Source organism: Neophocaena asiaeorientalis, unplaced genomic scaffold (genome assembly GCF_003031525.2).
Source record: "Neophocaena asiaeorientalis asiaeorientalis breed wild unplaced genomic scaffold, Neophocaena_asiaeorientalis_V1.1 scaffold126, whole genome shotgun sequence".
Lineage (NCBI taxonomy): Eukaryota > Metazoa > Chordata > Mammalia > Artiodactyla > Phocoenidae > Neophocaena > Neophocaena asiaeorientalis.
The window spans coordinates 134,727-152,842 of NW_020174565.1; the positions used below are offsets into that span (position 1 = coordinate 134,727).

Below are 18,116 nucleotides of genomic sequence, written 5' to 3' on the forward strand. Positions count from 1 at the left end.
ACAAATAAATAAATTTTTTAAAAAGATAGGATCTTTACATGTATTACGTCATTTATTCCTATTTTGTCCCCATTTTATATGTAACAAATCTGATGCTCCCATGACTTACCAAGGTTCCTCAGTTAGTGATAACAAAGTTGCAATTTGGATTCATGTCTTTCAGACTTTTACAAAGTCAGTGCCCATGGTCACTACATCCGTTATCCTCATTTACGGTAACTTGTATCACAGTAATGTATTATAAATCATTTACTTTCCTATCATGGGACGTTTAGCTTATTTCCAATTATCCACATATTTCATACTACTGAGATAAACATCCTTGCATGTGTGTGGAATCTTTGCACCATTATCCTACCTTTTCAGGATAAATTCCTTTTACCTGATTTACTGGTAATTTTGCATCAGAATTCTGTAGGTTGACCCCGCCCCTCTCCTTTCAACGATGGCTTTCAGAACATCTCATTCCCTGTAGGTTCACCTCATGTCCTTGGTTCTTAGAAAATTTCCAATTGGCCCACTTCCCATGGGAACACTCCTTAAGCTGCAAGTCTTGACTCTTCCACCACGTCCCTTCCCTGTTTCATAAAACCCTCTGAAGCTCCTAGCCATGGTTACCCAGTGAGCACTGCCTGTCACCCTGCCTGACACGGCTTCCACATGACAGCATAGCACTGCCAAGTATCTGCCACTTCATGGACAGTCACCTCTTGCACCTGGTGCTGACCCTCCTTGCCCCATTTGTCTCTGGAGGTTTGACAACCTGGCTTGTTTTGGGAAGAGATGCAACATAATTTGCATGCATGTTATTGGTTAGCAGCATTTATGTGGCAAAATGAGCTCATTTTTTTTAGTGTTTACTGATTGTCTTCATCCCACGATTCTACCTTAAGACCATGCCTCCACTTCCCTTCCATGTGGTTGGCAGGAATCACGGAGCAGAGTTCATTCTGAAATGGTTAATCAACTGAAATTGTGGAATTTTACAAACTAGTGTGTTTCAACTCTTTGGTACATTTCTAGCATTTTGTGTAATGTATCTGATATGAAGAAGCAAACTTTAGATACTTCAGTTTCATAAACTTCCAAATAATCACCTAAATCCAGATACTAATCCCTATTCATGGTTATCAAACTTTAAAGGGTGTAAAAGTGACCTAGCAAACTTATTAAAAAGTGTGGCCTTCCATACTTCTTCCCAATAACCTGTCATCCCTGTGATTCTGATTCAAGGGATTTTTTTTTGGCCACTTTGCCTGTGGGATCTTATTTCCCTGACCAGGGATCAAACCTGCACCCCCTGCAGTGGGAGCACGAAGCCTTAACCTCTGGACCACCAGAGAAGTCCCAAAGGGATCTTTATTTTAACAAACACAATGGGTGATTCTGAGGTAGATGATCGGTGAACCACACTCTAAAAAAGAATGCAAGCAAATATTTCAGCAAGGTCACCCTACTATTTGTCTACTGTGAAAGAACCAGCATTTTGCTCCATCCTCCTTCCTGTATCCTAACATAAATAAAAGCAAACAGGCAACTAGCAGAAATTCCACAGTTCTAACCTCTTAGATCTGCGCAGGTTTCCTGTAGGGATGTAAGGGACAACTACACCATGCCTTGTCCTGTGCAAGAGTCGCTGATTCAGCTTGTTCCTTCTCATATGAGCACAAACAGTCTGTATTAGGAAGGCCTTACATGGCTGTAAATGGGAGCGCATTAAATGACTGTACGCAAAAAAATGAATGAATGAAATTGTGCTTAAAATTCTCAGAAAATTTGGCAATTTGGGGCAACGAATAGGATGTGCTATGCAGACAAGAAAGAGAAGCTAAGGCTTCTCAGCTTCAAGCCTAAGTAATAAGAAGGAGGACACTATTTATACAGGAAACTCAGGAAGGCCTGATTGGATGGGGCAACATGCTGTTTGTCTTTATGCATAATGAGTTAAAAGTACTAGCCTAACAGAGGTCTTGACCTGAAAGTAAATAATAGGATAATAGAGGTCTTAAAGAAGAACTGGATAAGAGCTGTAGCTCTACACAGATATCATGTAACCTCTTACAGCTTCATTATTCAAGGAGGTAAAAAAAAGGATGGTTCTAGGTACATAGAAGGAAAAGCATTTTGTCCTCAGGACGTTACTGCCTAAGGGGTCGACCAGGGCAAAATCTGGGGTCGAGATTTCAATCTTGAGCCCAGGAAAAGGCTGGAGGTAGAGACTAAAGGGAAAGCTTGTGGTCAAAGTCAGATTTTGCACTTAAAAAAAAGAAAAAGAAAGAAAAGGAACGAAGATAAAGCCCTGTCTTAAAACAGGGAATCCAATAAAGCAGAAAATAATTATACAGAGATCGCAAAAGCAGATTGCACTGAACTAACAGCAGATCCCTGTTGGCTTCCTCTGTTGAAGCAACGTTTTGTAGGGGAAACCTCTAAGATTTTTGCCTCCTTTTTGCTTCCTGAGGCAATGTATGGCTTATTAGGAATTTTATCTGCTTTTCATTTAAGTCTTAAGACTGATCACACACTGATTTGTGGGCTATGGATATGATGTAGCTTCCTGACTACCAAGAATCAGAGACCTGGAAACTATTATTAGCCATGAAGTTCCCAAAGACCATCACAGGTAAAAAAACACTGATCGAGCTTCTGGGGAAAATGAACGGGAACATGATGGCAAGTTGTCAGCTGTAGAGAAGTGGATACAGGAGCTATGATTATTCCCAGCTATGGCATCCTCTGCCCCTATGATAATAGCAGCAGCTGACACATATATTGAGGGCTTAACCCAGTACCAAGTCTTTTCATGAATTAACTCATTTAACTGACAACAAAACTATGAAGTAGACTCCTCCAACCCCCTCAATAGGTGTCATACAAGTGAGGAAACTAGACTCAAAGCCTGAGTGACTTCTCAAAACCCACAGCTAATAAGGGTAGCGCTGGGAGTTTGCACCAAGGTAGTCTCTCTGGAGTTTTTGAGTTTTTGCATTTAGATTACCATGGTGACTGCCAAGAGTCTTAAACTCCCAGGCAAGCAACTGCTTGCCTCGGAGGCAAACCATTCTTTAGCAGAACAAGCTAGCAGAGCAGCTAAGGATGGGCTTGACAGGAGGAATCTTAGCACAAGTAATTTTCAAAGAGCTTTAGAATTAGTGCCCTTTTTAAGAAGCGGATGTTCCTCTTTCCAGCCAATTTGAATAGAGTAGTTTCACAGTATTTCAAACAAAGCAATCCTTTGCAGATACTTCAGCAATCTTTGCAATGTACGTTCTGAACCACTGGAAATATAAGACCCAGTCATCAGATGATCATTATGGAGAAACATATGCTCAATTGACAAACATTCAAAAATGAAAAACAAAAACAACCCCCCCCAAAACCCAACCTTTTCATTATCCTGTTTTCTTAATTGATTTCTGTTAATATGAAATGGGTTGTATATGTGACTTATTTAAAATTATTTGGTTTTATTAGGAGTGCCTTTTAGGTGGACCACTCTGACTTTCATGTTTAAAAACCATTTTTTATTCAAACGTCTTACAGCCACCCTAATAGAACCCTAGGAAAGGAGTTCTATTATTATTCCCCATTTTAGATGAAGAAAACCAGACACAGAGAAATTGTGAAACTTAACCAACATCCCATAGCATCACAGTCTTTAGAATAGTAAAATTAGATAAATGTAACAACGGACCAATTTCCTCTCCAAATCAAACTCTAAAATTCTAAAAAATGTAGAACAGGATTCTAAAAAAGAGACTCACTTCTCTAAGTAAGAAAAATACAATCCCATAAGCTCATATCAGACACATGATTAACAAACACCCTGATTTTTAAAAACTACTTGATTTACTTTATCATAACTAGTAATATACAAGAATTTTATATATAATTTATTAAAAATAACTTTGAGAAATAGTATTTTTGACTGAATAGTGATGAAACTATTGAAAAGATAAAATGATTATTGAATAAATTACCCAGTGTTAATTTTTAAAAATAATTGTTATAAGCCAATCCTGTGAATTCAAAATAGGCATATTATTAACAATCCTAAATAACAGAAATACTTTAAAAATGTCCATATGGTTAGTACGGATAGAAAATTCATTGACTGAAATCAGCTGTGAAATGTAGCCTGGAATTTGGTTGGCTATTAAGTTTAATTTTGTCTTATTATTTCAAAATTTAAATAGTTTGAACCAGTTCGACATTTGTTAAAAAACTGTAATCTCAAAATATTAAAAAAAAAAAACTTTACAAACACATAGCTATAACTAGCCACCTCATCTACAAAGCTATAAAAGTTATTCCTAGAGATTTCACAATCCCTGTATTGCAAAGCTTATTTCAAAAAACATCACTATTATGCATTTATAAACTGTATCCTTGCAATAATGAACTGTAAATATACTATTTTATACTAAACTAATTTTAATTACACTATTCCTTTTGTTAACATAGAGTGTTGCATCAAATAAAAGCATGACATACTTCTACAGTTGAATGGCAAAAGTAAAGGGTCTTTGTTGAGGAGATAATGAAGCAATCACCAAAATAGTTGAAACAAAAAAATCGACATTACATTGATTTTAAGAAAAGCCAAGAATACAGGTGCTTACATAAAACAGAAACACAGAATAAGTCACTTTATAAGCGAGGAAAAAAGAGGCGGCTTTTAAACATACTTAGATTCTCCAACCCAAATCGGAATTTTAAGAACAAAAAAGAAGAGAAAGAGAGAGATAGAGGGAAAAAGAGAGGGAGAGGGGGAAAGAGGGAAGAGAGAGGGTGAGAGGCAGACAGAAGGGGTGGTGGGGAGTGGCGGGGACCAAAGACCAAAACCTTGCAGGAGTAAAAAATACAGTCTTCAGCATTTTTTTAATTTAAATTTTGCGGAGAAGGTGGGTAACAGAGGAAATGTAGATTCAGTGCCGGATTTCACAGAGAATACAGCACAAAAACTAAAGTCCACCGAAGTGGAATTATAATAACAGTCAACGCTTAGTTGGGAATCTCCCTTTGCATTATGAAGCAAGGTCATGTTACAAGACTAAAACAATAGCAAGAATGCAGTGTATACACTTTAGAATGTTTAGGAGAACAGCAGTCTTCAAGCACCACACAAACAATTAATTTAGGTAACTGAAGATAATGTTAGAGCAAGACCTCTTCAATTTTCCATTCGGTTATACTCCAAGTAGTCTATGATATAGACTTGAGTTAATTACATATTATTGCACTATAAATTGGCTGCTGTCACTATACCCAAATGTAAACAATAATGCAGACTGTCTCAACTTGTCTATCTGCAGGTGTCCTTAGGTGGAAGACAAGTATTTAAAAACTATGGAAATATCAGGAAATTTGTCTAGTTGTTCACAGCATCCCTCTGTAAAAGCACATTTGGCTAAAGAGATCTCAACAAAATAAAGGGGAAAAGCCCCCAAAACAGCATCTTCTATTTTTAAAAAAATCCTGGCTTGTAATAATAATTTAAAAGAGACAACTAAAGCCACTGGCTTTTGTAGACTAAATAGAACACACTCATCTCTTCATGCATGCTTCTGCTAGTGTCCTAAATTTGGGTTCCAAATGATCCAAAAATTCAAGCCCATCTTCTTCTTGTCGTTCACTGCAACAACCCACAGAACCAGCCGCCGATCCTTTTCCTTCATAGTTATACGTCCGGACGTAGTCTTGTGCATGCGTATGACTGTTATCCTGATTACACAGCTGGACCTTCTGCCAAGAGGAAAAACACAGCATATTTTATTACTATTTTAAACACCGAAACTTACTAGCATAAAAGTAATTGCTTTGATTTACCTTTCATTGTTTAATTTTTAATCAGTGTGTCCTCTAATGGATTCCTACATATAAAAAACACCCATGATTGGTCTATATCATCAATCATACCATCAATTCACTACATAGCATGTTTCTAAAAGTCACACATGTGGCAGCAAGTATACAAGTGTTCGTTTTAAGTAATCACTGCTTTCTCTTTCAAGATTATGGCTAATGTGAAATGCATCCCTTACACTGAACCTGAATGCATGTGGGCTCAGAGCTTTCCAGATAGGCATAGTGGCTGTGCAGGCTGGAATTGCCTTGGACCCCACTTTTGGCCTTTAAGACATGACTTGTCTGATGACAATGGCATCAGAGAAATGGCAACACAAAGTCATGAGAAAAAGAATTTGAATATCCTATGATTTCAGAAGCAATTAAAAAGCAAACAAAATATGAGGAAAAGTCAATATCCACTTAACATCTGATCATAACTAAATCAAAATTAAGAAAAATCAAATTTCTTATTAGTAGGTTAATCATTAATTGAAAATAAAGATCAGGCCACTAAACTGTAATCATTTCGAAAGTTGAAAAGGAAGCAAAATAGATTTCTAGGTCACTTAGGGAAACCCACTTCACCAAGGCGGGGCTGAGTGTAGGTGTACCAATCGGAGTACGCGTATCTGCAGTTGTCTGCCTCTACTTTTCCTCCTCTGCAGGAATCCAGGGTGTGCTGTCCACCTCCCTTACACGATCCCAGGGTGTGATGATGCCCGGCCTCCTGGCAGGACTCAACGGTCTGCCCCCCTTTCACCATTTCAATGGTCTCCTGCCCTCCGTTTTTCACTCCGGATCCCAGGGTGCTGCAAATTCCCTGAGTGGAGCCTCCCATAGTATAGGTTGTGAAGCCGTTGGTGGAATACTGAAACAAAACAGTTGGCATTGGGGAAATACGGAGGAGAACAAAAAATGAGAAAAAGAGCAAATCATGCAGATAATGCTGTGACTTTTCATGCTATAAGTCCTGCCCTCCAGGACTTTTCATCCTGGAGGGCAGGAACCTCATCTGTCCTGGCAATCCCAAGTACCTAACTACCGTAACCCCAGTACTTCACGTAGCGTCCAATACAAGAAGCAAACTATAGATGCCAAGCGGTCTGAGCCTTGAGACAAGTCAGAAAGCTTGATGTATACTCCTTCTTCAAAAACTTCTTAGACTACTGTACAACTTCATTTGTGAAATCCTTCCAGCATCTCACATCTCAAGATCAGGATTGTACACTATTGTCTCACATGGATTGACCCTTGATTCCCTTCACCTGACTAGAACAGAAACAGAAATAATAATCAGTATTTTTATTTAGTGTCTAACTGAGTTCCCTTCAACTGAAACAAAATCAGTAGAAATAAAAGTTGCTGTAAAAATCTTAGCAGCAATACTAAATCCGTGTGATCTAATTCAATACAAATAAATCAGCAGAGAAAATAAGAACACCAAAGCTCTGGCCACTAATTTTCCATGTTACGTTTCTGTAGGAAACTCTAAGTTTTATTTTTTCAAATACCTTCCTAGATGTCAACATCCTTTTGTTTTCTAAATCCTTCCTGCTCTAATCACCAATTATGCTTTTTGTAGGGAATTTACTTGTTCCTCAACCACATATTAGGCTGGAAAACAAAGCGGAAGCAGTGTAATCACCTGTTAGCATTACTGCTTCATATATTTGACTTCAGGCTCCGTTCTAACCTATCAGAGCCCGAAAGCCTCCATTAAAGTTCTTCCCACGATGATCAAAGCCTGTAGTCATTTTATTGCTGTTGCCAGAAAATAAATTAAAACTACATGCTGATGATCTGTGAATAACTAAATGAAACATGTTTACACACAACCAGCAGCTTCAACATATAAAAAAGACTGGGTCTAAAGTTGAAGCCATGACACCCTTGAAATAGAGAATAATAATGACATGCCGAAGGATTTTTACTATTAAGTGACACTATATGGCCGAATTGAAATGCCATATATCACCATAGGATCAATGTCATTTTATCTGTCCCCTGGGACTGATGACATTTTATATATTGTAAGGTACCTGATTTGAAAAGAACTTTGCCCAGAAAAGGTCATTATTGTTGGTTAGGCCAATTTATCGTCTGTATGTATTTTGAAAGGACAAACAATTTACCACTTTGTCATCGCCGGGAGCTTCAGTGTTTGATACAATGAGGTTCTGCTGGGCTAAATCATCGGGAAATACTTTTGGCTTTTTGGCTGCCCCAGTAGCCCCACAGACTAAGGTAAATAGGACACCTGGAGGATGAGAGAGATGTTCAGTTTATCGTAAAACAATGTTACGAATTTATGATGACAAATATGAAAACAACTTTCCAGAAAACATAAACAGTATTGCTTGTGTCAAAGTAGCATCCAGTAGAAAAGTCTGCCCTAACCAGATATGCCGCAAACAATGCTGAGTGCTGTATTTGTGTTGAATTTTATGTCTATGCTAATTAGGATAGCACTAAAATGATACCTAAATGCACTTTCAATAAATAAATTAAATATGTGTGTGTTAAATAGAAATGTAGCTATATACAAATGAGCAGCCATAGATAACAGTGCTGATCCTAAGAATGTGTCCTGAAAGTTATTTTAAAAGCTATCATTTGAATTCATGAAAGGACTTACAAAAAAGCAATGCTATGCCCAGCAACATTGCAAGGATGGCCCACTTTCCAAGTATCGGTCTTCCGCCAATCAGAGGTGAGCGAATGTTGCAGTCACTTTGGGTAACACAGTCACATAATATCACCTTTAACTGAGTGACAAGTGATTGGCCAAGCCTATCTGCAACTCTGACAGGTACTATATATTCTCCAAACTGGGGGTCATTCAGATAGGAAAGACGTGCTGCTGTATCTGAAAGGATATAAAACCAAGCATTATAGAATGTCATGAGCATAAATAAGTAACTAGTGACAGAATATTCATATTTCCCTACAACTGGATATTCCTGATGGGAATGGCACAAGTGCTACACGATTGTAAGCGTGAATGGACGAAGTCTTTCTAATCATATAAAAGTTTGTCTACACTGCCTCTTTTTAGAAAGGTCTTTCATTTGGCTTTTGTAATAAGATATTTTATCTGTGGATAAACAAATCCTTCCTATCACAAATAACAGACTTGTTTAGAGTCTGATTTTTATCACATCTTTAAAATTTTTAAATTTTTAAAATACCAGTCAGTGTATATTTTCTTTTATGCATGATTCATCAGAGAATTTCATAGACTAAAATTCTGGATGTTTCCCCTTATTTTGTTTTCTATACATTGTGCCAAACCTTGAACATATTTTCAAGGCATAAGTCATGCTGCTGGAACTTCTTCTCATGGTCCTACAAGACACTGGGACCAACTGTATTTTTTTTGGTTTCGATGTATGTTTTCTTAGGTCAACAGTAGAAAATATCCAGGTCAAAATCCTAGTCTTGGGAACGCCAAAAATATACTACCCTACATGTAGATGACACATGCCCATGGCCAAGAATAATCCTCCCCACTTAACTGGCTCAGTGTGACATTTTCATTATTTCATAATTTGAAGCTCTAAATATAAACTTGGATATTTGGGTAAAAAAAAAAAATCACTGAATCAAGTCAATTTTAAGAGAAATTATGGTTAACCCAGTGAGTCTATGTATGTGTAAGAAATCATAATAAGACTAACAAAACCACAATTTATGATTCAAAACATGCCATGGTCTATTGCATTGACTATCTTGTTTACTTCCCCCAATAATCCCATTTTACACACGAGTAAATTGATGCCCAAGAAGAATAGATAGCATGTCGAGACCTAAAGCCTCTTTAGGATACGTTCTTCTTAACTTGGCACTTCCCAGGCTTTTGGGCTCTTTCACAGCCCAGTAAAACTTTAAACCAACAAAGTTTTGACCAACATAATCCTGACGACGTTTCATTGTACTAAGTAGGAATATTTTTTAAAATTACCACCTCCTTTAACATTATGTAAAAAGAAATATTATGGCACCAAATAAGTAGAAAGGACATCTAAATATAAGGTTAGTTCTCAAGCACGCACACGTTAGAATGCTGTTACAACCACTGAAAATGTCAGTTCACAGGGCAACTTGTCATAATAGGAAGTCAAGGAATACTCATTGAAAGCATGGGAATGAAAACCTTTCAAGGGCACCCCCCCACTCAGCTTACAGTGGATCTTGAGTCGTGAAAGCTGGAGTGACATGACATCGTGATGCACAGGTACTGTAGTGCGGTCAGGAGACGCAGAATGTGCTGGAAAGTTAAGAGCTGACGTAGAGAATGAGGCAATGGTGGGACAAAGGGAGGTTCCCTTTGTCTTTGCCATTCTTGTCACCATAGATTCTAACATGGGTAAAGTCAGAAGTACAGACTGGTACCAAGTGGGGGAAGAATCCCACATAGAAAACAGTAGACAAGAAATGGTCAGAAGTCAATGCAGTGCAGAAAGAAGGGATCCTATGGTGGACACTGTGATGCATACCCAGATCCCCTGTAATCAGGGATGTATTGTCCCAGCTGCTTGGGAGGCTATCAGCACCATCAGTGACTGTGTCTTCCTGCCAAAGGTCACATCCCTGCGGGCAGCCCAACCCACTGATGAAGCAATGTAAAAGCACAGAACAGAATGGCCATTCTGAAGGGCCATTTAGTTCAGACTCCCCGTGAGTCAGCCGAGGCTGTCCTTTGGCCTGAGCTACAGCTTGATTTCTCTTTTTGCTAAATCCTGCTTCCCTTCCTTTCACACATATTAATGCCAAGGAAACTCCTTGATAAACATTCAGCCTGGAAAGACTGTCTCAGAGTCTGCTTCCTGGGTAGCATACCTGCAAGGGATGGGGATTCCCTTATGACTTAGGAGACCACTGTCATATGAAGACTCTGTGTAGGTGGGAGGTACACAAGTCAGGAAGTGGTTACATCAGACCTAGTCTCGGGTGGGGGGTGGAGTGCGAATGAGAATTCACCCAACACCAAAGGGAAACCCGGCACAGGACTGATCAGAGACCGGCACTTCCCACCACATCAACACTGAGAAACTCATGTTCTTTTGTTGGCGGTTACCATTCAGTGAATTATTCTTCTACTCCAACAAGAAAAAAAATATTTTAGATATCCTGATGCTGAGAAGGACAAAGTAATGTTTAAAAACACATACCATTAATTTTTGTCAGTCTCCACATTCTAAGTACTCCTGAATCAGAAACACCTTCCAAACTGAAGTCAAAGGGTGGGCCGTGTATGGGTTCATCGGGATCTACGGCCACAATCTCCGCCGATGACATGACAGTTTTACAGATTATCACTGTCTTTTGAGGTATGAATGGGCCGTTATCATTCACGTCTTTAAGTATAATCCCTAGTGTCCCAGTACATGTTCTCTTACCTAGAAAATTGGATATGAAAATACAATTTTTTAATGTTTTGAGTTTTCACTGGGACATTACACATGGCAAAAAATTTATTACTTATTAGGCACTTGTACCATATAAATGAGTGACAAGCACAGTCCCAGGCTATGTCCTTAAGGTAAGTTAAGAGAAAGACATTATCAATTTCAAATGGGTTGTACAGAAAATAACTGCTGTTTAGATTTGTCATTCATTCACTAAAGAGCTGCAACAGACATGGGAACTTTTATGGAGGTGAGCTTTGACAGATTTTTAAAAAGAGGAAGGAAGAGGGGACCAACAAGGATATTTCTGGTATATTTAAAAGCACAAAGAGATTTAAGGAGGTGGGAAAGCACATACACACACCTATGTTCTGGACATAATGAAGGGGAAGGCACACTGGTGGGAGCTAACGCTGGAAAGAAGAACCAAGGGTCCTTGAAAGCCAACGTAGGGAGCTTGGAGTTTAATATGCATTTAGAAAACACTTAAGATTTGGGGGCAGGAAAAGTGAAAGACAGAAGGCATGTATTTGGGAGATTAGAACAAAACTAGTACACGGAAATGTTCAAAGCATGCAAGACTCCAGAAGTGGAAAAACACTTTCAAATCAGAATAATCACCCTGAGGTGTAGCCTAAGGAACTCATCTATCTACATATTCAATAAAAGCTTACTGAATAGCTACTTTGTACAGGGCACTGCAGTGGAAAATCTGGAGATTCAAAAATGAAGTGGTCATGGGTCCCGGCCACAAATTAGTAACACGGTTGTGAAGTCTGGAGTTGAACATAAATCCAGGACTTGTGTCTCTAAATCATTTATTCTTTCCGTTTAATAAGAAGGCCTTGAACATCAGGGGTGGAGAAGAGGATGACAAAAACCTGTGCCACCCGCGATCTGGGGCTATGCCTTATACGAAGCAGCCCACGTAGGAAAGCGGGAAGACCAGGCACTGGCGTGCAGTCACAGCCTCCACCCAGCAAAAGAACCTGTGATATTCCCAGGGTCATCATGGGACAGGAGCCATAGCCCACCAAGTTAAGAAGGGGTTCTGAAATGTGGGCCACAGAAAAGAACATGGTGGAGGCAACTACAAGACCACTATGAGGTAAAATGGAAGAAAGAAAAGAGTCAAAAGCAGAGGCAAACCAATACCTCCCATTTAATGTAAGCTTGCAGATTAAAATGCCTGAATGAGCAAGATTAACACTTAAAGGAAAACCAACAAAATCAACAATCAGAAGATTAATTCACTCTATGCAAGATATCTTCGAAACACGTATATTTGCTATCTTCAAAAGCATAAAGAAGGTTAACTGTTTAAATAAGCATGAAAATGACACTGAAATTCCAGTAGAAATAAACATTCATCTAACAGGGACTCTAGAAAAAAAGGATAAATAGAACGGTAGGGAAGTAATACTCAAAGAAATACTTGCTGAGAATATCGCAGAATTAAAGGAAAAAAATGGATCTTCTAAAATATATTCTGACTGTAGTGCTGGGTAAATAAAAATAAATTCTCAGCATAAGACTGAATTAAAACTATATATAGAACACAACCTAGGGAACTATAAAAGTTATCTGGATGTATTACCTATAAAGAGACAATAATTAAACAGACAGTAGAATATGCATGAGCAACAAGTAATGCCAAAAGATGATGGAGAAAAAAAAAAAAAAAAAGACGATGGAGTACCACTTGCAGGGTACTGAGGGAAAGAAGGGGTTAACTCAAAATTCTAAACCAAGTCAAATGATCAAATCAAGCATGAGAACAATATTAAAATATTTTTCAGAACAATAAAACTGACAGGGTTTATCACCCACAATGCACCATTGAAGGAACTAGTAAAGGATATAGTTCAGCAGGAAGAAAAGGGAACTAGGAGAGAAGAAATGAGATACAAGAAACAATGCAACTATCTCTCACTTTGGATAACTTTTATTTATTTATTTATTTTGCGGTACGCGGGCCTCTCACTGTTATGGCCTCTCCCGTTGAGGAGCACAGGCTCCGGACGCGCAGGCTCAGTGGCCATGGCTCACGGGCCTAACCGCTCCGCGGCATGTGGGATCTTCCCAGACCGGGGCACGAGCCCATGTCCCCTGCATCGGCAGGCGGACTCTCAAGCACTGCACCACCAGGGAAGCCCTGGACAACTTTTAAAGAAAAGACAGAGACACAAAGGAAGCAGGGAGACATGTATACATGTATTTTATCCATCTGAGAAACTTTTCTATTAGGACACAATAATCTCGTCTCTCAAATTCTCGCATTCTTATGCCATGTGGTATTTTCTTGCTCTCTCTGAAAATTGGGATTGCAAGATGTCTTGACCATTTCTTTCCATTTGAGGCCACACATGGAGTTGAAAACACATGTCTTACTGATTAAATCTGGTTAATTATAAAGTCTTTAAAAATTGACCTCGGGACTTCCCTGGTGGCACAGTGGTTAAGAATCCACCTGCCAACGCAGGGAACACGGGTTCGATCCCTGGTCTGGGAAGATCCCACATGCTGCGCAGCAACTAAGCCTGTGCGCCACAACTACTGAGCCTGTGCCCTAGAGCCCGCGCGCCTAGAGCCCGCTCTCTGCAACAAAGACAAGCCACTGCAATGAGAAGCCCGCGCACCACAACAAAGAGTAGCCCCCACCCGCCGCAACTAGAGAAAGCCCGCGCGCAGCAACGGAGGCCCAACGCAGCCAAAAATAAATTAATTAATTAAAAAAAATTGACCTCTACAGTGTTTGCTGTGCTACCACGGTGCTAAATGCTTGAATTTCCCTTCCATGAAATACTTAGAGTTGTTCAATAAACTCCATTGTTTTTGCACATTGTGATGAGTAGTGGACAGTATTTCAACCAAAGATTTTAGACATCTAACTCAGTGTTTCACAGCTCTGCTTTTCATCTGTTAATAAATAATATTCTTTTATTCACTGGAACGTATGCATGCAATGCTCACCTTCTAATATTAATATAATTCTATACGGGTAAATATCAATTCCTAAAATGAAGTCTTGGAAGGTGAGTCACCTATGGGTCCATGATTTATGTGCATGGCACTCTTCTGATAAATGTTTTTTAAAAGTTTGAAAGCACACTCCTCCTCCCCAAAGTTAGAATCTTACAACAAAAGTAGAAACCTAAAACTCAGCTATACAGAGGAAACACCTGGGCGAATCTGCCAACTGAGGTTAGATTGAGAAGAGAAGAGAAATGGAACTTAAAGCTTAAGAAAGAGCTCTGTTTAGAAGAGGAGAAGGAAGTAAAGCTAGAATGCATGTAGATAAGAGAGAAATGTGTGGAAAAGTTGAGACATAGAATCCTTGAGGGAGAGTTTTAAAAAGAGGAAACAAGCGCTGTAGGACAGTAGGAGAGGGAGTGAGCACAGGCTCTGAGGTCAGTGCTCACAGGAGAGAACATTTCTCGTACGGAAGCAGCAGCTGGGAGGGCTCAGAGGGAATGAGCCAGGATAGATTTTTAAAAAGGTAAAAGACAAAAACAAATAAAAAGCATACTTTAGTATGATCTCAGTTCAGAAAATAAAAAGATGTGCAGTTATTTATCCCCTACCAGCTTCAAAAGAAATTAATGGAAAAGGCCCTGTTACACATTTATTCTCGACCACAATGATGATTAACCGTGCCTCTCTTCTAAATGCCATAAAAACATTTGTTCAACAGAGGAAAATGTAGAATAAAATTACATCCAAAATCTCTCATTCCAGACAGTAATTTTTATCTCATTGATAAAAACGATTTGCCAAGTGCAATTAAAAATAATGGATTTGATTTTCATATTATTTCTCTTCTTTTCACTTGCTTTGACCAAAAAGCATGTTTTGACAAAGGGACAAAGGAAGTTGAGGCCTTAAAGGGCAGTCTTTAATTGGTTGAAGTTAAATTAACAATGATTACAACTTTACCAATTCAATCAATGGATATGAGCCATTTCTCTTTAATATAGAAAAAGTTGAAATATCTAAAACATCTTCCAAAATCACTTCTAAATTCTAATTTTGCAAGCTATAGTATAATAGTTTACTGTAGTTAACATATTTATTTTACAGAGGCAAAAAGTTCAAATGTATATTACGGTAAAATTATATTTTATGCAGTAAAAGGATCTCATTCCTAATCATTGTGCTCACATTCCAATTTTACAGGGCTCATAGAAAATGATTTTCCATTTTATGTGATTTTGTGGATTCACAGAATTTTTCTAATTTTATAATATCAGAATACTAACCCCAAGTTTCCTGTAGAAAGATATAACTTTTTGAGTACTGACCTATGAGGCAGTAAGTATGTTCTCTCTGTAATAAATTTTCCTGTCAAAGTGAATATTTTAAGAGATATGACTAAATAAATTGAAGCTGATTTTTCTAAAGTAATTTTCTCAATTTTTAATGATTATTTAATTTTAATAAATTATAGTCTCAAGTATTTTCTATGACTAAATTATTTTATACCATAATTACATACAAAACTGAGGGTACTGTTAGAAAGCAGACATGAGTTAATAAATTATAGCAAACCTCTCAATTACTCTATTTGTCATCTGGGGTGAAATAAATTTTGAGAATGTATGCAGCTGACTTAAAAATGTATGTTGTTTAAAAACTGAGGATGTCTGTAGTTGGGGGTGTATACAGCTGGCTTAAACACAAAGTTCTTACCTTTGTCTGAGGCAAGGATTGTAATATTATATATACCATTTCTGATGGTCTTTGCCTCTCTATCCAGGCTTCTTAAAATTGTGATTGATCCTGAGTTTTCATCAACACTGACCCATCCTTCTGGATCACTTAATTTCTCATAACTGTAAGTAACGATGAATTAAAATAGCAAAATGGATCATAAGCCAAATTACAATACTGGTATCAAAATAAGTTATACATTTTAAAAACATGGTAAATTTGAAATCAACTAAAATAGAATTACAAGTACCTTATGCCACTGCTACTATTTGTTTCCGGGTCATGTGCTTTATATCCAATGACCTTTGTGCTCACTGGTGCATTTTCTTTAATATGAACAATTTGCACTGCAGGGCGACACTCAGGGCCTTCATCCTGATTTTGTACATTAACAGTGACTGTCGCCATGCTCCCGGTTGATCTCGAACTAGCAAAATTTGGAGCTTCATTAACTACACTGATTTGTAGGGTCATCTCTTGTTTTTCTTCATAATTCAGTGGCTACAAAAGCAAGCGTGTTGGAAATCAGATCAAGAAATAGTACTTGGCAATGTGAACTAGTGTGTAACTAGTTAGCTGTGGAAATATGTAAGTGCTGTGTCGGGAACAGTCATGAAAATATTAAACATATACCCACAAATATGATGGTGGTGGAAGGAGGGAAATCCTTCAACTGATTGAGCATTTGGGTGGAACCAGCAAAAAAAAAAAAAAAAAAAAAAATTCCTCAACTGCAAATTTAACACAAGTAATATTATAGGTCCCGATGGCGATTTCAGATAGTATTTAATGAAATATTATTTGAAATATTACTTTAGGGACTCCATACCCTAATCAACAGTAATTTACTAGTCCATTAATTTTGGAACCACTTTTCCTGCCCTTCTGAGATGAGTACAATTATTCCTACCTGGTTTGGGGTAGAAAATGTGGGTCAAATTTTATGAACTGTATTCAAGATAAGAGACAAGAAAATAGAAAGCTTATGGGCTTTACACTTTCCTTTTTAATCTCTTTTATCCTAGTTACTCTCTAAAACATGGGTAGTACCAAGTTTAATGGAAGGTTTTCATTTTATTTTGCCTGATATCTGAAGAAAGAGATAAGATTTAAGGGACAATCCCTTTGCTGTTTTGAAACAGAAATTAACCCACAAACTGCAGCTAATTTTCATCATTGTAAGAAAAAAAGAATTCATCATGTTTGATCCATTCTCCTTGTGAATATGTACAGGAGGGAAGCTACAGAGACCCAGGATAGAATCATGTTTTAGTTAGAGGCAGAAGAAATAGGCCCATGGTTTTGTCCAAAGCCAGAGCTCAGATCACTTTATGGGTTAACTCTGCCTCCTGAATTCGCAGTGATGTCTTCTGAGATAACTGTAGAATATCATTAGAAAGAGGTTTTAGAAGTATTTACATCTTCAAATGGGTGAGGATTCCCATTTTGAACCAGGAAGCTAAGAATGTAATGTACACTGGATACAGATGAACAGATCTATAAACAGCTTCCCTATGGGTCTGACGAGGAATAACTCATCATCTGGGAAATTCAGTAATTAAGTAGAGGCTCCTGGACACAGCTATAGATAGAATGGACTAGGAAAGTTTGGCAGTGTCCCACTGGTGTCAAAGCTGTGCTAGTTTTTTAATTGTTAAGAGATACTGGTTACAAAGTGGGTACTATATCGTATTAATTGAACATGCATATATAATCATTTTAAACTATCATGCCTTTATAAAAAAAATGTTCTCCAAAATTTGTATATTCATCCCACTATATATATGAAAAACATAGTGTTTACATTTACCTAAATTCTATTTTATTCCTACATTTACCATAATTCCTTTCTTTTCATTAAACTCTAGTATGCTAATCTGTGACATTATAAGCTACAAATAACTAATTTCCTAAGTTATTCTTACCTTAACCACATACAGAACTCCTTCATTGGTTTTGGGATCTGTTACAATTTTAAAATTTCCATTTTCATTGCCCTTTAAAATGGTATAATTAGCTCTCCAATTAGCAGTATTAATTAAATCCTTATCCGTAACGGCAACACGTAAGATTTCCACATCAATTGTATTTTCCTCCACTGATATCTCATACTAAAATAATAAAAAACAACAAAAAAAAGTTTAATTA

General features: G+C 37.8%; 1 protein-coding gene across 1 annotated transcript in view; it reads right to left on the bottom strand.

Moving 5' to 3' along the window:
- Nucleotides 1-3,528: 3,528 nt before the first annotated feature.
- Nucleotides 3,529-18,116, bottom strand: part of LOC112408361 (desmocollin-2-like) — a 32,528-nt gene continuing 17,940 nt past the window's right edge. Inside the window, exons 9-16 of the mRNA XM_024757962.1 lie at nt 17,894-18,079; nt 16,219-16,469; nt 15,948-16,090; nt 11,022-11,249; nt 8,486-8,716; nt 7,983-8,107; nt 6,431-6,718; nt 3,529-5,745 (exon numbers count right to left, since the gene is read on the bottom strand). Coding sequence (XP_024613730.1) covers nt 5,548-5,745; nt 6,431-6,718; nt 7,983-8,107; nt 8,486-8,716; nt 11,022-11,249; nt 15,948-16,090; nt 16,219-16,469; nt 17,894-18,079 — 1,650 coding nt within the window. The 3' untranslated portion in view covers nt 3,529-5,547. The remainder of the gene's footprint in view (nt 5,746-6,430; nt 6,719-7,982; nt 8,108-8,485; nt 8,717-11,021; nt 11,250-15,947; nt 16,091-16,218; nt 16,470-17,893; nt 18,080-18,116) is intronic.